This window comes from Cricetulus griseus, chromosome 2 (genome assembly GCF_003668045.3).
Source record: "Cricetulus griseus strain 17A/GY chromosome 2, alternate assembly CriGri-PICRH-1.0, whole genome shotgun sequence".
Taxonomy (NCBI): domain Eukaryota; kingdom Metazoa; phylum Chordata; class Mammalia; order Rodentia; family Cricetidae; genus Cricetulus; species Cricetulus griseus.
Genome location: NC_048595.1, coordinates 277,982,281 through 278,009,172, shown reverse-complemented (window position 1 = coordinate 278,009,172; position 26,892 = coordinate 277,982,281). Strand labels below are relative to the sequence as shown.

General features: G+C 37.8%; 1 protein-coding gene across 1 annotated transcript in view; it reads right to left on the bottom strand.

The window, feature by feature from the left end:
- Adgb (androglobin) overlaps positions 1 to 26,892 on the bottom strand; it is a 122,181-nt gene that overhangs the window by 80,781 nt on the left and 14,508 nt on the right. The window contains exons 2-9 of the mRNA XM_035438765.1: positions 22,854 to 23,016; positions 20,558 to 20,650; positions 17,932 to 18,003; positions 17,182 to 17,391; positions 9,414 to 9,553; positions 6,911 to 6,997; positions 4,630 to 4,877; positions 1,388 to 1,522 (exon numbers count right to left, since the gene is read on the bottom strand). Coding sequence (XP_035294656.1) covers positions 1,388 to 1,522; positions 4,630 to 4,877; positions 6,911 to 6,997; positions 9,414 to 9,553; positions 17,182 to 17,391; positions 17,932 to 18,003; positions 20,558 to 20,650; positions 22,854 to 23,016 — 1,148 coding nt within the window. The remainder of the gene's footprint in view (positions 1 to 1,387; positions 1,523 to 4,629; positions 4,878 to 6,910; positions 6,998 to 9,413; positions 9,554 to 17,181; positions 17,392 to 17,931; positions 18,004 to 20,557; positions 20,651 to 22,853; positions 23,017 to 26,892) is intronic.

Genomic DNA, 26,892 nt, shown 5'->3' with positions numbered 1-26,892 from the left:
ATCTCATAAATAGTCTTAATTTCATGTAATTAAAAAAATAATCATTTGTAAGTTATACTCATGAATATGTTTACTTTGAAAATAACAAACTGGTGAACCCTTAAATATCACATAGTTATTAGCATGTAGAAGATTGCAGTAGATATTATAGAAATAGAAGCACACACATGAAAAAACATGCATAAATATCTATATAATCTTGTTTCCCTACTTTATCTACTTTATAAATTTTAAAGCTATGAATGCCATTTTATTTTAATTATAGCTGTGATAAACATACTAATTCTAAAAATTAATAAAACATAAAGTCTTTTATATTAAATTCCCAATGCCTTCTCAGAGCTAGCTTAAGCATATTATATTTCTATTGTCAAACCGGATACAAGTAATATAAAAATCAAGTAATTCTTTCCCGTAGGAATTGGGTCTATAAGTCAGCTATCATTTGATTACTCAGGGTCCATCTATAACCGACTATAAATAAAGCTAAAGCAGCCGATGGAAGGAAATGCATCTTCAAAATGTACTTAAAATGAGCTGCATAGGAAAAGGAAGCCTACAGAGGCACTCACTCTCTTACTTATGTCAGATGACATCCACCCTGTGGGGATCAGAGGAACCCCGTGTTCTTTCTTAAGCACTTTTAAGAATTAAAACAGTCATCATGAATATGCTGAAGTGTGACACACCAACAGATGAATGATTAATTAATTAATTAATTAATTAATTAATTAATTCTTAATTCTGAGTTCCTGGTAGATGCTGCTGTGGTGATGAAGACAGGGAACCCTGGCTGTAAAGGGGCTCACTCACTAGCCTGGTACTCACACACCCAATGTTGAATGAAGCAGAGACGTGACTTTAAGCAGAGCTCACAGCCCCAACCTGAGTCACACCCTGTATATTCATGACTTCCTTGGTTTTGTTGTTGTTGTTTGATTTGGTTCTTTCTTTTGTTTTTTGATTTTTGTTTGTTTGTTTGTTTGTTTGTTTGAGACAGGATTTCACTATGTAGCCCTGGTAGGCCTCAAATTTAGAGATCCACCTGCCTCTTTCTCCACAGTGCTGGGATTAAAGATATGTTTTACCACGAGTTTAATTAAGAGTTCTAATGGCGGAAGGGTGCTTTTACTTTCACAAAGCAAAGGATAAAGCAGCATTTAGTTCTTTTCAAAAGATGAAGCATTGCCAAGGGCTATTTTGCTTGTTTTCATCTCCTAACAGCATACAAACCCATCACTTACATGAAGGACCCGAAGTTTGAGGGAAAACTTGAACATGTTTACTTAGCTACATCAAAAGAGAAGGTATATTTTTCTATGTCCTGACATTTTCCATCATCTTAGGCAGTGACTACAGTAGTTACAGTAAGAGACTAAGAGCTTACAATCTGACAAGGACTGCATAGAGTACTGAACATCAGATGAGGGTCTTGAACCATGGAGTGAAAATTTGAATCTTTCCTTCTCCTTCTCTCCATCCTTATTCTTCTTCTTCCCAAGGTCTTTTGCATCTGCTTTCTCTAACACATTAAGAAAAAAATGGTAAATCTTTGATCTAGAAAACCTTAGATGGTGCTACATATTTAGTCAGTGTGTCCTAAGAAAGCCAAAACAATAGTACTTAAGTGTAAAACTGCAGCCTTAACTTCTCCCAAATGCAATCTCCTCTGGTTAGAAATAACACATCAAGCTAGAGAAAACAATCCTAAAAATTAACATGGGCTGTGAGAACTGGACAGGATTAGTATTATGCATAATAACTAAGTTATTATACATAGTTTTATGTTGTATGCAGACAGTGACTTGAATTCATTTGTGTGTCTGTGGGCATGAGTACCTGTGGTGCATGCACTTGCACAAGAGTATATCTGTGTCCTGCTCTCACTTTCTCCTCTACTCCTTTGAGACAGGTTTTCCCTCTTTCTCACTGAACCTGGAGACTACAGTTTCTGCTAGACTCATTGGTGAGTAAATGCCACAAATCCTCCTGTCTCTGCCCCTCATGGTGCTGGGGTTAAACAGGCAGGCCCATGTGGATTCTGGGGCTCTAGACTCAGATCTTCAGGCTTTGCCTAAAGTGTTCTTAACCAGGCAACCATTTCGCCAGCCCCTTGGATGTATATATAATTGTAATGTCAGGCTAAGTTTCTCATCTTAAAAATAAAAACAAGCAAACAAAAACATCAAAAGCATCCATTCCAAGTTTATTCCTAGCTATACAAGGACCTTATTATAGAAGTCACTCAGTACAAAATAAACCTGTTTTCTGGTGTTTGAATTAGATTTAAAATGTATGTTAAACATATTGTAACTTCAAATATGGGCTGAGGTGTTTGAGAAATTTAAGTATTAAAAACTAGGTTAATAATAAAACTTTATTTTGTATAAAGAGCAATGTAATTTAATTAAGCTAATTTTGTGTAGCAACATGTAATTTCATTTACAATTTTAAAACTGAATTTACTTTCAAATTCCTATTTAGAATTTGACTTATAATATATTCCATAAAAACAAGCAAATAAAAATGGCTATTAGTAAGTGTTTACCACTAGACTAATTAAGTGTCATCTGTCATTTAATTCCATGATTTTGGCAAGCCTCACTATAAACATCTTATCAGCTGAATGCTATCCTTTCCTAGTTCACAAACATCACCACTTTGCTATTGAATTTCCATCAAGTCTCCATCTTCCATCTCAACTTCATTCTCAGCTCATAGGCTTCCCAGAACCAGAGAATATTCAATATTTTTTTTGTCAGAAATCCTCAACCTCTTCCAAATCAAGCTTGCCGATTTACCTATCCCTGTATCTGTTCACCCCATGGCTATACAACCTATGCCTAAGCATTAGAATGAAGCAAATCTTCCCCAGGGCTGAGGAGAACTCAACAGTTCTTCATGGATCCTAGGAATATCCATTTAAAATGAGAGTGATGGGAGGACCACCCTGTGGAACTGCTCAGTTCTCTTTCACTATATTAACAAATACATAGCCTGTGTATCTCTCTCTAATAACCATGAGCTTCCACTTTATTACTCTGTTGTTCTTCAAGGCCGAATTTCTCACAGACTTGTCTGCACATTATACTCTTCCTGTTTCCTTGGCTGTCTTCCACAGCTTTCCATATGTTCCATTCCCAGTGTCCACTAACTACCACATCCAACTATCTGGAGGAGAAACTGAAGTTCACATCACAGTTCATCTCACTGCAATATTGTATACAACCATTCTTATTCTTGAAGGAACTTCCCCCTTGATTTCAATGCTGGCACACTTGTCTTTTCTTGCCCTACTTCTCAGGCTACTCTTTTCTCTCCCTCGTCAGCCAGTCATTGGTACCATGTGCTAACTGCCGTGGCCTCCTACGTCTTACTTCAAAGTTCATTTTTCAGTGTCTGACTTGCATAGCTTCCATGTTATTCGTCAGTGTTTCCCACTAGACTGTCAGGTTCAGAAGGTGGGCAGTTCCACATGTTTCTATTTACCAAGTTTCTCACCAATTCCTAGAAAATTACCAGGACTTTTATCAGCAAAAAGTATATTTAGATGAGTATTAATGGTTAGATGCCTGGATGTTAATTTGTGAAACATTAAAAAGGGCTTCTAGAAGAAAATTAATTGGGAACATACTGAAAGAAATGAATCCACTCACATTCTTTATTGCTTATTTTCATCAAGATAGGCCTGGGTGGGTACACATTGCTCAGACCTCTGATCTTGATACATTTTTGAAGATCTGAAGTAAAATTTTCTATATAATACATGGTAAGAAATACTGGCAGAAAAGATCTTCAGTCAGTTTTTCTTTTCCTTTTCAGAGCAGGGAATGAAAATTGAGGCCTTGCCTATGCGAGGCAAGTGTTACAGCACTGCGTTATAACCTTTGGATTGAGGCAAGGTCTCACCATAGCTCACATGGTTGCCCAGACTGGCTACAATTTGTGATCTTCCTGTTTTTCTCCCTCCCTGGTTAGAAACAATCTTGATAAAGAATAATCCTGACAAAATGCTAATACATTGTAAAACATAAATATCCAAAGGAACATTTAACCAAAATATTCAGAAATACTTGAGTGCTTCCTAGTAGAAGTAATTCTACTTCACAAGCAGTTTCTTCATATACATAATTATGATAGTTCAGTAGATACAGAATAAATAATTATTCAATCAACTTTTCATCTTGAAAATAGAAATGACTATACACGTTACAAAAATAATTTAAAATTATTCTTCAGATTTGAACCTCCATCTTATGATATATTTGTAATTTATGTAACCTATGCTCTTATCTCATTCTCTGAAAATGACAAGGTAAATTTTTTATTTTGTTGTGTGGGTCCATCCCACTCTGCATATAAATATGAGAAAAATATCTTAATAGAGATTTAGACTTCAGTATCTTGCCTCCTTCTAATACAGCAGTAATTTAATATTAGCAAAATTAGGAATTGTCTTTAATATTTACTGAAAGGGAGGTTTGAGGCAATAATTACCTATAGTCCACATCAGTGAGATTTCTAAAAATCAAAGGGAGAGTTAAAACATCAAAAAAGTATCATTAGCCTCGACAGGGACTGTAAAGCATCTCTATGCCATGCCCTTGTGCATAACTTCCAATGTCTTACCCTTCACATTTTTGTCGCTTTTCTCTGGTGCCTTCAGGGCTGTTAGGGAAGATTCTGGTTTGAAATCCTTCATATCTTTCACTTCCTTTCCATCTTTCACTTCCTTGTTATCCTTCATCTCTTTCCCAGGTTCCTTCAGTTTGTTGTCTATCACTGCAATTTTGCTTTCAGAACTGTGATCTTCTGCGAGCTTAAACTCAGGCAATATTTCCTTCAAGAGCTCCCAAACTCGGTCTACATACCCTGGACTGAGAGGAAACACATTTGAATTAATTCCCAGATGATCCTTTTCTACCTGATTTCAAGAAGATATTAACAGACTAATTAACTTCTTAGATTATTAGACTAATTTCAATTGTTACCTTAACTTTTAGTTAGAAATATTATTCATTGACCATACTTTTATTGTATTCCTACTATGTGCCAGTCTTTGATGATACAGAGACCAAAACTAGTGGATCAGTTAAGCTTGGCAGAGGAGACAGGCATGGTAAAAACCTTAACAGGTGTGTGTGTGTGTGTGTGTGTGTGTGTGTGTGTGTGTGTGTGTGTGTTGTGTGTGTACTATACATGAATACAGCATATACATATATACTGTACATGTGTATGCACTATATATATAATATATATATATTATATATATATCCATGTGTAAATACCATATGTATACAAAGGCACCTTCCTGAGTAGAACTTTCCAATGATATCTTCACCCTCTGATGATGTGAGAGAATTTTTAACATGGTATCAAAGGCCTTTAACTATGAGGCTCCTCCCTAGTTCCTATGACATTTGTCCTCTAGAATTCACTAGCATATAATCCAGTTTTAAAAACCACACACTTTTCTGGGATCATACGTTGTCTATCCTACTTCCCTGTTACTCTGTTCTGAGTTGATTTTTCCCACACTAATCACCCACATTTATTTCAATGAATCCTTTGAAGTTAGTGTAAACATTCGTTGTGGGGATGCAGGCAAGCTACATGCTTCTGCTTTGAGAGCCTGAAGAACTGTTTACACATTTTTAGAAAGCCTTTGAAAATACTTTACAAATTACTAACTCAGTTCATGAATACTGATTGGGGACACACTCCATGACAGGTTTTCAGTGTCACTGTGCTAAACACAGCAAGCAAAGAGTGACCACTGAAGACAACTGTGGACTGAACGGGGCTCCAGACAGTATCAGAGTTCTCTATGGAGCACGCCTCCATAGAGATGTCTCTTGCCTTCCCAAGATTGCCACCTGAAGCAACTCAAGATTTTTTTCCTTTGTCTTGCCATTTCTCTAACAAAGCATGTTCTTTGCTGAAGATGCTGTTCAAGCTTAGGTTCAGGGCTATCTATTAAAGTGTTTGGATGTCTCCTAGCATGTGAAACATACCTATCAAAAAGCTATGTTTCCTGGGGGGTGGGGGGCCCGAGCATGTATGAAACATGCCTATCAAAAAGCCTTGCTTCCTACAGAAGGGGGTGCTGAGGCACGCAGGTGAACTCTGTGGAGGATGGCATTGCTGTGACACACTGCAGGAAGGTATGGACTAGGCTTGTGTAGCGTATGTGAGGAAGCTCCCACAGAGCAGTGCTGTACTGTTGTCATGTACCTCCAACCCTAGCCTCTGAGCTTCACTGGCATTTTGAGTTGCACTGCAAGGACCAGAATTGAAGAAAGGCTAGTGTGTACAACATGGCAGCCTTGCCTTCTATGTGCTGGGACCAGAACTGAAGAAAGGTTGGTCTGCACAACATGGCAGACTTGCCTTCTGTGTGCTGGGTGCATAATTCTTGCAGGTAGATAAACACAAAAGATTTTTGCTTGATTTCTTTGCTTGATTCAACAAAGAATCCAGTGGTTATTCCGCTTTATAAGGAGGAAAAATTTATTCTAAAATTCCCAAGGAATTTTAAATACTACAAAATGCCTTGCTCCCAGACATTCTGTAAAACATGACCATTCTTGCAGTATTCTTAAAGAAATGTTAGAAAGGAAGAAAAACAATAATATGAGCAACTTAGTCCTTAAACCTACTGAAGAGGGGCTGGTGGGCTAGTTCAGTGGGCAAAAGGTGCTTGCTGCTACACCCGATGACCATAATTTAATCCCTAGAGCCCTCAGGTTGTCTTCTGACATATACCTTTATACCTTAACACACCAACTCTCTGCCCCCAATAAACATACACACACACACACACACACACACACACACACACACACACACACACACAAAATAAATAAATAAATAAATAAATAAATGTTTCTTTAAGAAAAAGAAAACCTACTGAAGAGGAATGACTTCAGGTAACCACCCGGTAAGTGCATGGATAACTGTGAATTCTCCAAGCTCTCTCCTCTGTGCTACATGAATGCTGAAAAGAAATGCATGGTGCTATAGTTATTGATGATTGGAAATGCACAGCAGTAAATAAAGACTAGGATACACTCTGCACAGAATCTTAGCATAATCTATGTAGGGGGTCATACCAGCTGCATATCACAGTCTAACAGAATGTCATCTCACAAGCCAGATGCTTTTAATTTGTTTAAAAAGGCCTAAGTAAACCCAATACTAAGTTTTCAAATATATTTTGAAAACATGATTATATGACTTTTGTTGTTTTCTTTTGACAAGGGTGTCACATATTAGGAACTGTTCTTTAAAAGCTGCAAAATTCCACTAATTTCCAAAACATAAAACATACTCATATTATATAGTGCAAAATTGTGTTAACTCAATAGTATGTTCTGTGTGTGATTCTGTTCTCTTCAAAGGGGAGCGGTTTTACCATTCTAACTGCAGAGATGATGTTGAGATGTTCACAAGGCAACTCAAGATAAGTCAGAGGAATCCTTAGTGAAATCTTAACAGTGGAGGAGAAAACAAATATATGTTCCAACCTGTAAAGGAGTACACCTGGCAGGGTGACATAAAGTGAGAGCTTGCCTTTAGCCAGGTACCATGCTGTGCTTTAGTCCTTCTGCCTATGTGTGATTTCCTTGGGTAGTTAGTGTGTTTACATGTACATTAGTCTACATAGAAAATATCATAGCCCCTTCCACCCCAGAGTGAAGGCACAGTCTACCCTGTGCCAGGCATGGTGCTCATGATGTTGACTGACCAACACATCCTTCCCTTCTGAAAGAATTCATAGCCTATCAATGATGTAGCCCACTGTTTATGGATTTGCACTGCCTTATTTAATGGATTATGGATCCTGAGAATGCTACATTTCTCAAAGACAACATGAATCTGGTGTGTGTTTCACTGTCTCCCCTAAATGCCTCTGGTAATTTCATTTTATGAGTGACTTTGTAAGCCTTATGGAAATGGTGCTCTTTTCTCTCCATGCTCCACATGGGTATGTAAAACACTACATTAGGTTTGTCTGTAGAATGCTAAGCCTCACATATAAAACCAAATCTGAGATGAATTTATAGAAAAATATAAATGACATCATATAAGGCGGTTTCTATTAGAAAAAATTTAAATGCAGTATACTTTAATTAGTCCTTTATTTCCAAGCTGGCTTTGTTTGTTTATTTTAAAAGAATAATTCTATTAGTTGTGTTTTTAATGAATTCCACTGAACCATGGCTTTACAATGAATGTAATGCTATTGCAGCTATCCGGGTCATCTATTCAATGCTGTGCCAGCCTTGCTCCAATTCTTAGGAACACTAAGAGCATTGTACTTATTTTATTCCCAAACAAACAGATACAACTGCCACCAGTGGAAATACTCAGTAATATTTACCTGCCTAAAAGAAAAATAATCTGGGTAAAAGTTTTACAAAAATCATTGAAATGTAGGACTGAAAACTGAGTGAAACAAATTATCAGTAGAAATTGGGGTTTAGCAAGAAAAATGAGGAGGCTGACAATAGTGGTGGCTGTTTTGTTCTGTAGCCTTTAGAGACAAAAGGAGTCAGAGTCAAGGGGCTATCTACACAAAGCAGCCCTGGCATCTCCATGGTATTGCTAATGTTTCTTAGGGAAGGGGAGGGGCTGAGCTTTGAGCACAGGGTTTAGGGGTCTGCTAAAGCAGGAGGGTGAGGTCTGTGAAGGATGGAGTTGCTTTGTCATACTGCATTGCAGGAGGTTATGGGATCGGGCTCCTGCAGTGTGAGTGAGGATGTGGCCACTGAGTAGTAGAGTTGCCAAGCACATCTACTCCTATCTGAGCCCTGTTTTCATTTTGAGTTATCCTGAAAGGACCAGAATGGAAGAAAGGCTTGTTTGTACGATGTGGCAGACTTCTATGTTGAGTGCAAAATCTTGTAGGTAGATAAATATAAACACACTTTGCAAACATACTAAACAAATGAGTAGTTTCCATCATGATGCTATCAGATGGCCAATGAGGGCAAAAGCCTCAAGAGCACTTTGGCCTCCTGATGAGCTCAGTCTTTTTAGGGTTTATACAGTATTGCTGCGTATACAGATCATAAAACACTAATTGGATCTTAGTATTTAGATGATTTAATATTTCCCCTAATAAACAATTTCCCTCGTTAAAACAAAATATTTCTCATGATATACTTTTGACTCCTAGTAAGAAAGCATTGAGAATGGAATGATTTTTGCATGTTCTTTCTTGGGATGGTTTTGTCCCTTACCCAGTTAAGCCAATACTCCAAACCAGTGCATGGGTCACCTTAACTTATATACTTGAAAATTTACATTGTTTAGAAAAAAAAAGTCCTTGAATTTTTAAAAGGCTCTCAATGTGGCTGTAGGTGCCCTTTTATTTTCACAATAATGCATGATAATTTCTGAATACATACTCAACATTTGCCAACTTAATGATGGCTTTAGACAGTAACATTGGCCAGAGTTCAAACTCATAGGTTGTAGTTGGAAGCAGCAGATTGTTATCCTCATCAAATGGAAAAAAGTCATCAATAGTTATCTTTCTCCAGCAACCCTAAAGATGAGAAGAAGGCAATGTAACATCATCAGTGATTTACAGCATTCTCCCCTCAACATTACTACATATTTCTACTTACTTTTGTCAAACAAACAAAAATCTGGTGTTAACATTTCATGTTGAAAGCTGAGATACAGGTTTCATAACTAATCTGGTTGACTATTATAGCTTCTGAAATATATTATTATCATGTAACTATAGTAATATTAATATCATTCCTTCTTTTGGAGATCTTATGAGCATATTACAAAGTAAATATGTTTCAAATAACAGAATGAAACTATGATTCAACCATAAATAAGATTGAGCATAATATACTTTGTGTACTCACAGTAAAAATTCTTTAAATATTACTTAATACTTACTACTGATGCAGATATGTGCTTCCTAATCTTAGACTTCCAAGCCCATAATTTCAGTAATCCTAGTTAATGATCCAATTTTCAACACAAAGTAAACTAATATGTTCTTTAATCAAACCATTATATGTTTAATAAAAAGCTCTTCATTTCATAATTAAAAGAATGAAACAAATGATCTTAAATTATGATTGTTTTGTGTTAGCTTACATGCCTGGATTCTTATGAATTCATTCTTGTGTTAACAAATATTGTCAGTATTGTGAGCCCCATAATATTCATGATGCATGGTTAGAGCTATTACCATTAAATATTATGGTCAAGTGGGGGAAGGCCCATATATATATATATATATATATATATATATATATATATATATATATATATTCAAAGCTTTCTAGGACCAGAAGAAAAATGCAACTCATTTTCCTAGAAGGAAGCCATAAGGAAGTGGCATTGAAATATTTTCTTTGTATGGTGCTTGTAACCCTGAATTCAATATTACCTTATTTATTAGTATCTGTATCTTTCTCCCTCAATAGATAAAGCATGGCAAGATAGAATTAACACTACAGGTTAAAGGCAACCTAACTCATGTAACTTTAAGTTACAAGTGCTTCACTCACTTAAGTACCCTTAAAAGGGCACGCTCACTGTGATGGCTGATTCTGTCAACTTGACACAAGCTAGAACTACCTGGAAAGAGGGTCTCAGTGAGCCATTATCAGGTGGCCTGTGAAGAACTTTTACTTAATTGGATTGACCTAGGTGGGAATACGCAGCCCAAAAGAGGGTGGTGCCACTCCCTGGACTATTAACAGAGAAAGCTAGCTGAGCACGAAGCCTGTATGCACTTCTTTCAACTCTTGACTGATGTAATGTAACTAGCTGCTTTGGCTTCCCTGCAACAACAAACTCTAATGTGTAATAATTGTAAGACAAATAAACCCTCTCACCTCTATGTTGCTTTCTGCCAGGATAATTTTTTACAAACACAGAAATGAAATTAGGGCACTCATAGAGCCAGAAAGTGGTCACCAAGGGACACAGTGGGGAGTAATGTGAAGTCACCATTTATTGAGTACAAAGTCTCTGTTTCAGATGATGGGAAGTTCAGGAAAGAAGTAGTGACAGTTTTCACAAACTGTGAAAATACTTAATTTTACCCTTAAATGGTTAAAATGGCATGTCAAATTGGCTTATTTTGGCACAATAAGGAAATAGCAGTGGTAAGTCCCCTCTCACATTTTGATTGCAAATCATGTTTTGAAATGGCAAACTAGAATTCCATGAAAGAAGAATTTTAAACTATCCTTGATAATTATACTAAAGCAGTTCAATAGTTCCCACTCTAGTCAGAAGCTCAAAGACATTTTTCAACTCAGACTGCTTTGATTATTGAACTGTGCACACTACATTGTATGCAATTATATTTCAAAAAAGTCTACTGCATAAAAAGTTTATTATAACAAAGGGTGAACATTCAGTATTGTATACGTTTCTAAAGTATAATTTGACTAGACTTCTAACTGTCCTCCTGGTAATATTTTGATTCATTGATATTATACTTTGGTTGACACCCTTCCTTGAATATTTCATGTATTTGTGTATGCATAGGTAATTTCTGATGGTCTACTGACTGAGATATCTGGGCTCACTGCATAGGTAATATCTATAGATGGTTATTTTGCCCTCTAAAATTATGTTGAAAATTTAACAGCCAAAATGTTGGTACTAGGGGTGAGGCCTTTGAAAGATGATTAAATTGTAAGGGTTGTGGGTTCATGAAATTATTTGTATCCTTGTAAATGGATAAAAATTTGAGTTCTCTTGTGTCATGTGAGGTTATATAATCATCTGATTACTTGCATGTCCAGCAATTTCTGATGTTGGGGTTGTAATTTAAGAAAAATGGCATGCAAGAGAATGATGCCATGTGACAAGGTTCAAGCAAAGGTTTTTTTGTTTTTGTTTTTTAAATTAGGGAATGGGATCTTAAAAGGGGGAAAGGGAAGGGAGGAGACTAGCTTCCTCCAGAGAGGAGCAGCAGGAGAGAGGAGAAAGGAAAGAAGAAGAAGAAGAAGAAGAAGAAGAAGAAGAAGAAGAAGAAGAAGAAGAAGAAGAAGAAGAAGAAGAAGAAGAAGAAGAAGAAGAAGAAGAAGAAGAAGAAGAAAAAGAAGACAGAAGAAAAAGAAGACAGAAGGAAGAAGAAGAAGAGAGAGACAGAGAGAGACAGACACACAGAGAGAAACAGACATAGAAAGAAAAAAAGAAAGAGAGAAGGATGGGAAGTGGATAGGGCACTTTTAAAAGAGAACACAGTAAATGTGCACAGGTGGTGCTCTTAGTGGCTGCAGCTGAAGGCCTATCCTGTCAGAACCCCAAGGGCAGGCCAGTACAGATGCCTGAATACTAATGGTTGGTAAGTTGCATGATATATCACAGTATATAGTATTTTATTATAGTAGTTTAAATAAATATATGTATACTGTATAAGATTTAATAACTCATCATTGAACACTGATTTTTGGATGTGATACATTACTATTTTTTATATAAATCATACATTGGCTATTTGAAAAATGTTTATTAGCACCAAATCTCGAAGTTTTTAAGTTTTAAAGATACTTTTAAAGAGGCATCCTCTGTGATCATTAACTTTCATTGTCTACTCATGTAGGAGTAGGATTACCTGGGAGCTTAGTTAGGCACACCTGTCAATATGCTAAAGCAGATGATTCCAAAGAAGATGAATGACAAGACCCACCCTCAATGTAGGTGGTACTACTTGGGAGGTCTGGGTAGAATTGAAGAGGGGGAAAGGAGAAAACAACCAAAGGCAGCATTTCCTTCTCCGCTTACTCTCCCATCATGGCATGGTCTACTTGGCTCCACAATATCCTCCCACCAGTGGGCTGAGCCCACTGAAATAGTGAGCAAAAGTAAATCTTTCTTCTTGTAATCACTTCTGTAAGGTATTTCTCTTTCCATGATGCAAAAAAGCAATATAGATTTATAAATATAAATTAGTGGAATAAATAAAACTACAAATATAAATCATGAATATTCTAGCATATTACCATATTCAAATTTTAATGTTTTACACAATTGAGTTGTAGGTAAATGATTGGGTTTATGCTATCTTCCTTCTATAAGCATGCTGAAAGCATAATACATTATTTAAATTTATAGTATGAATTACAACTAGAAAAAAAAATCAAGTCATCATTGGAAGGTTATCTCAGCAAACAGTTGAGTGACTGGGCTGGATCTGACTTTACCCTGCACCTCCACTGAAGTTACAAAGTGAGTTTTCTCCTGTGCATGCAGAGCCTGAGATGTCACTATTCCCCAGGAGATGCACTCAGAAAATACCCCATAGGGCAGAAAGTTAAATCATGAAATAAGAGTTAAAGCAATAATCCTAATAATATCCCACCAAGTAATTGTGAAACCTCTTAAATGAAACTCTTAGCAAAGATGAAGAAAGTAGAAAATATTAAATCAAAATTAAAGACTCCTCCCTCAGTGAGAACAATAGACTACAGATAGCACAGAAATTACCAAAGTGAACACTAAAAATTAATAAAGAATGATATAAGACTCAGACTTGAGGGATGGCACAAAAATATTCAATATCCATGTTTTGGAGACACCAAAATACGAAGGATAGAGAGAGAGAGAGAGAGAGAGAGAGAGAGAGAGAGAGAGAGAGAGAGAAGATCTAAAAATACATTTGGAGAAATTATGGTTGAAACTCCCTAATTTTTCCTAAAATAAAACCCTGTGAATTAAAGAAGCCTAGAATTACTCAAACAGGATAAATGCAAATAAATCCACAGCCAGACAGATCTATCAATATCAAATCTCCGAAAATCGAAAACAGAATATAAAATCTCAGAAGCCTAAGTCAGAACAGACAGGTTATGTGCAAGGCTGAGTACAGTGTTCCTTGGACAGCGTGGTGAGTACCATCTCCCACTGCTGACAGAAAGAGTTGCCAGCTTAAGCTCTGGTACCAGGATAAACATCCTTGAGGAATAAGAATGAACTAAAATCAGTCTCAGAAAGAAAGAAAATGAGGCAATTTCTTATCAAGACACTGACTCAGACACAGTGAAATGGGCGGATTCTCCAGGAAGGAAAAACTGAATGAAAGCAAACAGCACATGAGGCATGAAGAAAGCTAAAGAAAAAGAATTAACACCTAGGCAAGATGAGAGAGTTATTGTTTTCTTGATTTTTTAGAATTCTATTTGAATATTAAAGCCAAATTTATGATGTGGTCTGGAGAGAAAAAGAGGTAAATATCTCTTGCTACTCAATTGTGAAGACTAGAGTTCTGTTCTTGGCACCTATATCAGGCAATTTACAACACCTGTACCTCCAGCTCCAGAATATCTTACGTTCCCTTCTGGCCCCCATGGGCACCTGCATACACAGTGTACACACACACACACACACACACACACAGAAAGAGAGAGAGAAAGAGAGGGAGGGAGAGGCATAAATTTAACTAAAAATAAAAATAAATCTTTAAGAATTTTATGATGATGTTCTGAAGATATTCAGAAAATATATAAGAAAGGGACATCTCAGAAAGGGGAGATGTCTGAAATGATGGCAAGGTATTAAAATGCGAGTTCAAGTGATAGAATACTGCTATTTAGGGCTATGTAAAGCTTTCTGTATACATTTTAATTTCTGGAAAAATAAATATACAGAGTATATGAAAAACCAGAAATAATCCCAAAGATCACTCAAGAGAAACACAGCAAGTCAGAATAGGTAAACAAATTTCAAAATAAGAATGGTAACAAAGAATAAAATGGCAAATTAATTTGTGATTCTGTATGGTATAAATGACTTCTAAACCCAAATTAAAATCAATAATTTGAATATACTTACCAAAATGAACAGTTTCACATTCATAATGGAGTAATTTCACATGCAGAAATACTAGAGACAAGACATACACACAAAGCTCCTCGTGTGCAGATTAAGCATTTATTAATGGAAATTTAATACAAATTTGCATGCATTTGCTTATATGTCCACAGAATAGTGTACAGAATATACAAGATTATGTCAGCATAGAAAATGTGCATGGTTAAATGAGTGGGCAGGTACAGAACTGCATTATTTGACCATTCTGGTATACAATGTGTCTATGTATGCTTATAAAAACACAGTAAAGTATTGGAGAAATACCTGAATCATTGTCTGTGATTGTCTAAATATGCTAATGTTATAAAGAACTCTGATTTTCTATATTGAATATGTTAATAGTGTTTGAGTTTGCCCACTAAAAGCATATATAATCATAAGAAAGTTTAAATGTAGCATTTCTTTGGGAAGGGATATAGTAATCGAGTAATACAAAAAGCATTTGACATTGTCATTGTTTAATGTATTAAATGCATTGTTCATTAAGTTTAATTAATAAAAATTTTATGGAAAATTTATTTTAAAAACAGGATTATAAGTGTTGCTTGATGGCTGATATGGCTATCACAGCAGATGGGAGATGAGGACAGACACTCCAAGGCCATCCTACATTGTGAGTTCAAGAACAGCTAGTGCAAATGAGACTCAGTCTCAAAACAATGCAGCATAAAACAAAACAATATTGCAGCCTCTGCTCCTAAGTGGGTTCAGCTGGCCAAGGAGAGGGTGGGGCATGGGAAGCAGGGATTTGAGATCCTCATATGTCTGTGCTGGAGTTTTGCTGTACAGTGTAAATGAAACTGTAAAGCTCAGTGAGGAAGACAAACAAAAACAGTTTTCACATAAATACATTGCTAACAACCTGGGGGGTGATTATTGCTCTCGCTGTATGTGCTATTTGCTTACCAGAAGCAACAAAGGCATAGGGATAGAGGGAGGCTGCCCACAACGGGCTGGAGAACAACAGCTAAATTGCTTCTCTCTCCTACTCGGAGCCAAAGCAATATGGAAATTGGAAAGTAGTTAGAAAGATGCAGAGTATCCCTGCTTCCTGTCTTATAGCCAGATGGAAAAGAACACCAAACTCTCAAATTTCTGTACTGTTCTTAGGGTGACCTAGTAAGTTTTCTGACTCCCTGATGTCAAAGAACCTTGGACAACTAGCTGAGAATCCAGGCTGAATGTAATGTAAACACTTTGCAGAGAAATAGTGCCCTGGTATGAAAAATCACAATCCAAGTACTGGAGATTGGACCCAGAACTTTACAGTCAGGCTAACACTCTACCATTTAGCCATATTATTAATTGGGTTGTTTGTTTGTTTGTTTGTTTGTTTTAACTTTTATTTTGAGTAATTGCCCACGCTAGCCTTGACTCTAAGCCATAGCCCAGACAGGCCTTGAACTTCAGGACCTTCTGCTTTAACCTCTTGAGTCTGGGAGATAACAGGCCTGCATCACTAAAGACAGTTTTTAAAAAATCAGAATCTTAAATATTAAAGGTCCCAAGAAGTTGCCTCCAAGAAGTCATGAGGAAAAGGGCTCTGAGGGACCCATGAAAAGAAGGAAAAGAATGTCTGTAACAAGGCAGGGAAATGAAATCGCTCTCGGAGTGAAAAGAAAACATGGCAGAAGAGAAAGCAAAGAGTGGAACATCAACAGAGTACAAAATCGTGCCTGTCGCATTGAATCAGCAGAAGGGAGCCGCCTATTTTTAGCATCATGTTTCTAAATCTTTGCAGGATGAAGCAAAGGATAGATGAGTATGAGTGCTGCATGAGAACTGGAAGATAATTTTCAAAATCGAAACAAAGAAGTTTTGTGTCTAGAAATGGACAGAAAAGGGGAGCGGATTATCTAGTCAGAAAGAATTTACTTAAAGTCTCTACTAATAACAATGTGTACACACTGGTATGGATGGACCCTCACAGCTTGGGGTTGTTTGGAAAGAGGTAGAAGTTCTTCCCTCCCTGAGAGACAACAGTCTTCTATCAACTGGAAAAACAAGTAGCCGTTAATCTACAGCAAGGTAGTAAAAGTAACCCACATGGAAATGGCTGAGTTTCAGTGCTTGCCTGCTGCGCAGCCCCCCTGCAAGCTGCTCTTTGGAAGAGACCAGTGAAGACCCACTGCCAATCACTGAACTCCACGCCCAGCCACACCCCTACCTGTGTTCACACAGAGGGTGAACCTTCCTAGAGAAAATCTGAGATTGCCTGTGCAAAATAAAAGTGGTTTTTTTTTGTTTGTTTAATTCTCGTTTCTTATTTAAATAGGAAGGACAGAAGAATTCAAAGGCACAGCATCTTGAATTACTTACCATCCAGTAAAGCTTCACAACATACTTCCCATAGCTGTTAAACAAAGGTATGTGGCCCTTTACAGCCTTGCAGAGAGAGTATATGTGTTCCCAGGGCTTCCAGAGCAGGATAGGAAGCTCTCCCGAATTTCCTTTATTGTAATTGTTCAGAATCCCTCCATTGAATATCTTCCACACAGCGTAGATTTCACTGATAATCCACCTCATAAGCTGAACACAAAACAACAAAAGCCACACGTATTGATAAGATTACTTTTAAATCATGCGCATTGCAGTTCTAAGTGAACTATGGTAAGAATATGTTTCTAAAAGTAATAATAAATTTTACATACAGAATTTTCATAATTTTTATTTCTGAGCTATAGAAAAAAATCATAGGTCTTGATTTTGTTTTCATGAGATATGATAACAATAGAAATTAAAAGGCCTAAAAAGGTAAACTTGACACTGATCTTGAATTAGCAGTGTGTGTGTGTGTGTGTGTGTGTGTGTGTGTGTGTGTGTGTGTGTACTGTGTATGTATATTAAATTACTAAGATTATAATCTACAAATATATCAATAGATCCAATTTTTAATTACAACTATACTTCAAAGAAGTTGGAAAAATAAAAATACCCCCTCCCCAAATCCATCATATCATGACTTAAAGAGAACAGTGTGAGTTGCCAATGGCTGTCCAGGAGCTGTTTGTGTAGACAGGCCTGGAAGACATTCCTCAATGGAACAGTGGGCCCTGTGGCCCTACTTACCTCACTGCAGAGTAAATGTTCATTTGGTGAAAACAAGTCAAACATCAATTCATTTTTCACAACTACAGGAGGCTGAAATTAAAAATGTAGACATAGGTATTTATTTGTTTTAAAAAATAAGGTAAAAGGAACCTACATTATTAAAAGACAGTTTTGTGGGAGAAGTAGTCTATTACCAAAAGTCTGGAATGATATAATTTACTCCAGAGTGTTAAAGATCACCACACTTCATTAAGCCAATAATGAATACATTGAGTCCTCTAGGAGACTGATGAAGATCAGGCTAGTGCCTGGGAAAACTCTCAAAGCCAGACAAAGCAGGATAGGGTCTGTAAATTCAAAGGCTGGAATTCTATCATGCCAGGTGCAGAGTTTTACATTGTAACCTTTGATCTTATAAAACATCACACAAAGGCCTTTCCTCCAGAGAAATCAAACTATTTGTACACATTAGGACCCTTTCTCAGCAAGGAAGAGGGCCCCTGTTAGGTGTTGTGAGAAAAAGCCCTGATTCCAAGAGTACTGAACAGCCATTTATTTGCAGGAAAATGTGGCTCCCAAGGGGAGGAAGTAGGGTCAGGGCAATCAGACCTTTCTTTAAACAATTTTACTGAAAAGCATACATAGGAGCAACATTATTCAGACTCAGCAGGTTACATTTAGGAATATATATGTATACACACATGCATATATGCATATAACAGCAACTAATAAAAAGAGGTATACAGAAGTATTTGGAGAGAGGAAAGGGAAGGGTGAAATGTTGCATTTTTAAAAAGAAAAAATAAGATTGGCTTCATGAAACAGCTGGAGGGAGGAAAGGAAGGTGTCATAGACCAAATCTTATACAAGAAGGTCATTATTTTACAGGATTGTTCGTTTGCTTTAACCTTGCTTATCAGTATACTTAATGAGTCTTATTGTGAATCTATACATCAAATCTTGAAACCTAGGGCTTTTCTTAGTTAGACTTTCACTTCTGGAAGTTCTGGGCCCCATTCTAGAATGATCCATTAAGAGAGGAAGCTTTGTGAAGGATAACGGCCTGTAAAGATACATAGAGGTGGAGAGGTTATCAGGGAAGACTGAATTGATTTTTAGTTCAAATGTTAACTCTTAGACTCACTGTCTACTAAAAAGGAGAGGAAATTGTTCTTAAAACATCTATTTATTCAATCTGTAAGACCATTTTTACATGGAACATCAAGATGAACTTACAGTAAGCAGAATATGATATTTTAAAGACCTATCAATGTCAAGTGCATTATGTAAACAGCAGAGAATTTATATTCATGTCAATGTTGCTCAAAATTAAAATTGATTTGGAAGCATGTTTTGTACATAATGGACTTACTTGAAATGTCTTACAAGGAAAGATTCAAAAGACACTGTTGTTTTAGTAAATTTACATTTTCCTGCATTAGTACCAACACTGATGAAGGCTAACACTTTGAGGATAGACACTATTTTGTGGGGAAACAGAGACTCAATAGACTGCAAATGCACACAAGAATCGGCTCCATTACAAATTATTTGACTGGTGCTAATTAATTTACCCTACTGGTGTTCTATGCATTCAATGAAAACAGTAAGAAAATCAGCAAGGGAAAAAGCATTAGTGATAATTAAAACCCTGCAGACAAGAAATACACTCAAATTAATGTGGCTATTAAGGTATTAGAATAGAGGGTCTAAAGTATGTGAGAGCTGTTTAAAATGAAGGTGAGTCCACAAATGTATGATTCAACTGACTGAGCATGGAGGCTAGAAATGGAGACAAACTTCAGAAGATGCTTGGAGGATCCCTGGAAGATGGGAACCAATGTGTAAATCTCTTGGACTGGAAAATTAATTATAATAAACACTGGAGGAAAGAGACCTTCATGCCCTACGATTTCACACTGAGATGCAGAGTGGAGCAAATCTGCTAGTCAGAAATACAAATAACTTTGCACAACATTTTTGGCTATAATTTGACATTTTGGATTGAAGTAGAAAAATCAATCCTGAAAACCAAAACACAGTAATGTCTTTGAAATCTATACAAGAATTGTTATTATTCTGTGCCTGTGTGTGTATGTGTGTGTGTGTATGTGTGTGTATGTGTGTGTATGTGTGTGTATGTGTGTGTATGTGTGTGTGCGTGCGGTGTGTGCACATGTGCCTGTCCATGTATGTTTGTTGTGACACCTGGGTGGGATGTGTGGAGAGCAGAGAGCAACCTTATGTGTCTTCCTCAGTCATTCACCACTCTGGTATTTGAGTCAGGGTTTTACTTTTACCTGAAATACACCAATTCAGCTAGGCTGGTTGGCTAGTGAGCCCCAGAGTGTTTACAAGTAACACTGCCATATCCAGGTGAAAATGGTTTCTGGGGATTGAAGTCCTTATGCTTGCACAGAAAGCACCTAACTAAGGAGCCATCTCCATAGTCCCACCAATAAAGGGATTATTAAAATATACTGCCACATATGAAATTCTGAGTTAGAGGCTAAAAAGCAATTACTTTTGCTATAGATCACAGGAAAAACACTGTAAATTACTTGAAGAATACAAACTTTGGTCATGAAGATATCCCATCATTTAGGAAATAAGTATTTCATTCAATAATGAAAACAATTCTTACTCGGCTAAATATAAAATCTTGTGGACGTTTCCAGGAAAAGACTTTCAATGATGGTGGTAATTCAATCTTTCCTTCAGGGTCTTCAAAAAAGTGCTAGATGAAAAACAAAATTAAATTGAACATTTTTATGTGGCTATATTATAATAAAATTCAATCTTAACAAAACCCAACTAATACAAACATTAGATCAATATAGAAGCATTTGTAGAGTAAAGTGTGTGTTTGTCTTCAGAAAAGCCTTATGGAATATTTGAATATTGAAATTCAAAATGGCAGAGAAGCAACTAGGCAAACTACAGATGTTTACCTCCCAGTGCTCCAAATCCAAACCACAAGTCCCATCCCCAGCTGTGCAGTAGAGCACCTGCTGTAACCTCTGCTCACTCTCTGCCTCTATTCCCGGGTTGTAGTATTCAGGCATCTGCACTGGCCTGTCCTTGGGGTTCTGACAGGATACGCCCTCACTTGACCCTACTAAGAGCACCACCTGTGCACATTCACTATGTTTCCCTTTAAAAGGGCCCTGCCCACATCCCATCCTCCTCTCTCTCTCCCTTTCTCTCTCCCACTCTTTCCTTTCTCCTCTCTGTTGCTGCACCTGTCTCCAATAGCTAGTTCCCCCCTTTCCTTTCCCTTTTTTATGATCCATTTCCCTAATTAAAACAACAACAACAACAACAGCAACAACTCTGCTTGAACCCTGTCATGTCTTTCTCTCATGTGCCACTTTTCTTAAATTAGAGCATAGGGCACTAAGCAGATCCTGGTGGAATATCCTGCTTTCTTTTCCCCTGTGGATCCCTCAGCCCCTCCTCTGACATGACAGGGAGAAAGATAATTCTCGTAAGCTAAAAAAGAGATGCCTACATTATATTTTATTGTAATAGCATCCCATAGAAGCATGCTTGCTTTCTAATGAGAGACAGAACCTGGTGGATCCAGACAGGAAATGGGGATGAACTGGGATGAGTTGGGTGAGAGGAAACCATAATCAGGACACATGACGTGAAAAAAATTCATTTTTTAATAAAAGAAAAATATGTAAAAGAATGGCATATATCCTTGACAGAACCTTGACTGTTGAACAAAATTTGATTGTCAACTATTGGTGAGATTCACTTAAAAGAATTCATATCACAAATATTTTGAAATATATGCTAGATGACCAGAACAGTTAAACTGGCCTATGATGTCTTTATTTGCATAGAGCATCCTGAAATAGTAAATGTTAACATTTAAATTCTGTTAACACAATGCAGAATCTCAGTGGTTAGTTCATAAAAGGCATTTAGTAAAGACAACTAATTACTGATTTCATTAGCTCTTTAATGCCCAGATTAGCAATGTGTTGGGCAATGCATTCTTGGCACCATATCTAAAATGGCTATACCTTTCAAATACCAAGGGCATGTGAACCATTTGAGTTCAAATGGAGGTAAAATATTATAAAGTTTAACAGCCATTTAAAACATGTGGGGATCTGTTGCTTGCTTGTGTGTGGATTCCTGTCTCTGTTAGTGTGTGTATCTTTCAGATTTTACAGCAGTAGGCTCTATTGGGCAAATCCACAGTTAAGCAATGGAGCTGTGAAGCAACCTGATGAGTCAATCCCAAGTATGAAGAAACTTCAGGGAGGGAAGGGCTAAAGTGCTTGAAAACTCTGACAGAGAACATAAAAAATAAAAAAGAATTTGAAGAAAGCCTTTTAGGAGCGCAGAGTGCCTTTATCCAGTGATGCTGGAAACTATTTTGAAGATCAGATTCTAGGATGTATCTGTGTTATTCAGACAAAAACAAGTCTGTGTGGAAGGTGGGAGGAAAAACAGAGAGACTGGAGCGGCAGCCGAGTGTCTGTGAAGCATCTAATGTTAGATAAAGCCTGAACATCAGATGCCAAAGCAGGTACCATGGGACTTTTGCTACGAAGTCAAATACTGGGTTCTGTCCAAAAACAGTTGCCAAGCCAGCTCACTTACCTCTTATTTTCCCTTGTACTTCACGAAGACTCCATTATATTTCTTCCCATCCATTTTCCCAGGACAAAGGCTTGGGGAAACAAAATGGGGGGAGGGATCAAGGCGAAAAGAAAAGCTTTCCCTTTGGAATGGAGATTGGAGAAAAGGAGGAGTGCAAACTCATGCTGACAAGTATATCCCATTATTATTGAGCTGGGGGTGCGGCTAGGGGCAGAACTTGTCTAGCATGTTCTAGACCCTGGCCTCTCTCTCCTGGACTGCAAGACATAGCATGAAAAGCCACAGCCAGCCATCTGCAAGTCTCAGCCACGCCTACTTACAAAGACAGGGCTCTTGCCGGTCTTGTCCTTCTCTTTTACTCCTTTGCCTGCATCCCACTTTTCGGCATTTATATCTGCCTCGCTCCACTCTGGCCAGATCGGGAACTTTCCCTTCTTCTGTTCAACTGAACCCAGCGGCACACTGCTGCCAAAAGGGTAAAGACTTAGAAGAGGAAGAGTTGAAGAATCTTAATCCAAGGTAAAACAGTGAATTAACTGCATAGCATAAACTGAACAGTAGAGTATATCGTGTACATTTGTCAGACACTATTAACATGACACTTCTTGAGAAAGAAAGAACCCCAAAAGTGATCAGTTCACAAGCCAATTTTAAACATTTATCCCTACTAATAAAAGACACTCAAAAATTTGTGTGTAGAGAGCACTAACCCGTTTCATATGAACATAAAATAACTTAAATATAATTCAATTCTCAAGGCGAATTTCTTACAAGAGTTGCAGATTTTGGAATATACCCACAAATATGATTTTGGTTTCTCTACACATAAAAGTAGTGAGTGGTCATTATTTTGATTTTCAAAAAGCAGTTAAATAAAAAGCATTTGTCTTGAGTACCACATTGTCTATTGCCATAATAAAGACAGGTCTTATTTCTGTAATTAATTTTTAGCCTGACTGTAGCTGGTTTTAACTTAGTAAAATATTTGAAACTTAGCACAGCTGAACTTAAAACTGCATAGAGCTACCTTATATTCCTTAAACAGTAGCTACATGTACATATTTGGAGCCTGTCCTGGAATTCGATCTGCCGGACCAGGCAGGCCTTGAATTCATAAAGATCCATCTGCCTCTTCCTCCCGAGTGCTGGGATTAAAGGAGTATGCCATCAACGCCCTAAACTTAAAGGCGTGTGCCATCAACATCCTGAGCTTAAAGGTGTGTGCTACCAACATCCTAAACTTAACTTCTAAAAACATAAACTGTAACATCTTATAATAGATTAGCATCTTTCACAAAACAAGAACTTTACATTGTCAGGCTTTGCTTAAAAATAATTCTAAATTGAAGCTCTTTAAGTACAAACATTAATAAAAACAAACATTTAAAAAAACTGGTTTTAAAAAGAAATTTAAATTCCCTTAATGTCTTCTGTAATATATATAAGCATTAACATTTTAAATCTTAACTGAAAAACTTGTTTCTAAGATGGTACCTCTAATTCCCATGCGGTCACCTTTAGTCAAGATGGCGGTTCAAGTATCCTTTTTTTTTAACTTCAGCAAAATGGCTACCAGTCAGCCATATGACCAGTTTGCCATGTGGCAGGCTACAAAATGGCCGTAACTTGGACCCTTTGCTTAATATGCTTGTAACAGAACTTAGGTTATACCAGGAAATAGAACATTTTAAAACAAGTATACATAAATTACTTGAGAAATAAACAGGACTTTTTAAAAAACAATTAGCTTAATATGGTTAAAATTTTAACTTATATTACCATTTTTAAAATTTACTATTTGTAGACATGAGAAACCATAACAGTTTACAGTTTACATTTTTCTCTGACTTGTAACAACCTTTTCTCTGACCTTCTATGACTTGCTTTAACTCTCTATAACCTTTTAGTTCATCCCTCTGACTTTTTTAGATATTCTTAGACAAATTTTCTTTTTCCTTTCTCTCTTTATTATTTAAGTCTCCTACATTTTCCCTTATTTCTCAGTCAACATAAAAATTTTATCAAAGTCTCTTTTATAGTTCTTAATAACTTTAAGGCCGTTTTTATATAAGTCTGGATCAGGCCAGATAAGTTCATACACTCGAGCTCCATGTGCTCAAGGCAGAGAGACCTGGGGTGGGGGTGCTGCTGGTAACCCCAGACCCTCGGCCAATGCAGGGGTGGGAAAAAGACCCCTGCGGCCCCCCTGCATACCATGTGTGTGGAGCACAGAGAAAGCCAGGCAACCAGGCAGATGGTGGCCTTGCAGCCATGTTCCCTCAGAGCAGGGAAACTCCCGAGGCAAGCCAGGACCCATGGCAGGACAGCAGCTGGGGCAGAAACAGCCCTACTTGGCATGCCTCACAGACCCGCAGGTGGGGAAAGAAAGGGGGTGGCGTGGTGGATCCTGAATTGAAAACCAATGATGATAACACAGAATAGACAGGAAAGAACAGACGCCAACCCAATCCGCCGGCACCACGTATAAGGCAATGGCACCGGGAAGATGGGTGGCAGAACCCTGCGGCTACAATCACTGCTATCTGAGGAGGATCCAAGTCCTTGGCCTCCGTTCGTACCTCCTGGGTGTCCTCAGTACAGCAGTCTGTCCTCCGGGCATCTGCTGATCACAGTTGAGGTGGCGCCACGTGCTCAGAGCATCATGAAAAGACCCCTGACCCATGCATGCCATGTGTGTGGGCAGTAGGGACAGAAAGAGATGCTTAACAAACACACAACACAAATATGAAACGTGGACAGACATTAGACAGCACAAACCGTGGCAAAGAAATGGTGCCCCAAACCAAAATTACAAACAACCCTTGGACTTTCGTCCAGGGCGGAACCAAGGGTTCCAGAAACACGTCTGTTTCTGGGCCCGCACGTCTGCTTACCCTATGGTTCAATTCAAATAACCCTCGGACTTTCGTCCAGGGCGGGACTTCAGGGTCTCAAAATACATCTATTTCCCCCTGAAGTCTGAATTACAAATTCCAAATACCAAATTAAAGTCATGGCACCAAACCAACAAAACAGCAAGAGACATAACAAGCAAACATATAACACTGAACAAATAAGTTGCGAGCTCGAATCATCTTACCTCCAAATCGAATCCACTCAGGTGAAGGGTGGTCGCAAATCCCGGACGAGCCCCCAAATGTTAGACCCCCGAAAACTCAAGTATCCGGGGTCCCAGGCCACGTTCGCGGTCACCCGAATCACCAGGCGGATTAGAGAGCTTGCTGCAAACTGCACAAGGCTTTATTGTAATTTAACGAGCTAACCCCATGTTAGCTCGGGTCTTTCACCCACCCGCCATGGCGGATGGCTAGAAAAGACAGTTCGAGCTGCTGCGTACAGATCTTTATAGGGCAACGTAAGGGGAGTGTCTAGGGGTACGCACAGGCCCACGATTGGTGTGCCTCCAGGCTTGGAGGGCTTGCCCTGTGTTGATTGGTCAACTGGTTGTTATGGTCCATTGGCGCTCCCAGGGTGGTTGCTATGCTTTCTACGTCATTGCTGTGCACTTGTCCGTAAAGCACACCCAGGGTCGTAAAGCATAGCGCCACCAGCTAACTTCTGATTGGTTCTTTGTCACGAGGCAGGCATCTGACTTTCTAGTGACTAACTTCTGATTGTTTCCTTGTCACGAGGTAGGCATCTGACTTTCTAGTGTCTAGGACAAGGTCATAGAAGCACGTGTTCAGCCATTATGGCTGCCAAAAGGGAAGCTGGTCCCTTCAAACCCTGGTCCACTGCAAAAGTAGCAAGAGCTCTTAACAACTCTATAACAAAGGAAGATTTAGGAACTTGTAATAAAAAAAAAAAAGTTGCCAAGTTTTAGAAAATTCAAATCTGTAATATCAAAACTAAGGATTATTCACAGTTCCTTAATTTATCTAGCAACACATCCAAATACTACTAGATGATATCATTAAAATCAAAAGCTGTACCAAGAATTCAAATATTAATGCATTTGATGAAAACAATTTTCAAAAACTTCTTACAAGTCAATGGAGAAGATTTATAACATAAACCCTGGCTATTTCAAATGTTCAGAAGAGGATACTAAAAATACCAAAAAATAAAAGCAGAACAATAACAACAACAACAAAACCCAACAGTTAACTGAATGAAAAGTTGGCTCCCATAGTAGAAATATTACACTGTTAAAGGTACCCCTGGAGAAGAGAAAGAGCATCAGGCATGAGGAGGTAACGCTCCATGATTGAGAATGGTTGGTGTCCTGATTACAGGAAGAATTTTTTGTGATGAATTGTGGAATAAAACATAAGTAGTCACTGGGAAATGGATTCAAACAGTGGCAAATGGAGCTTGAAGATCTGGAAATCTAGCTAC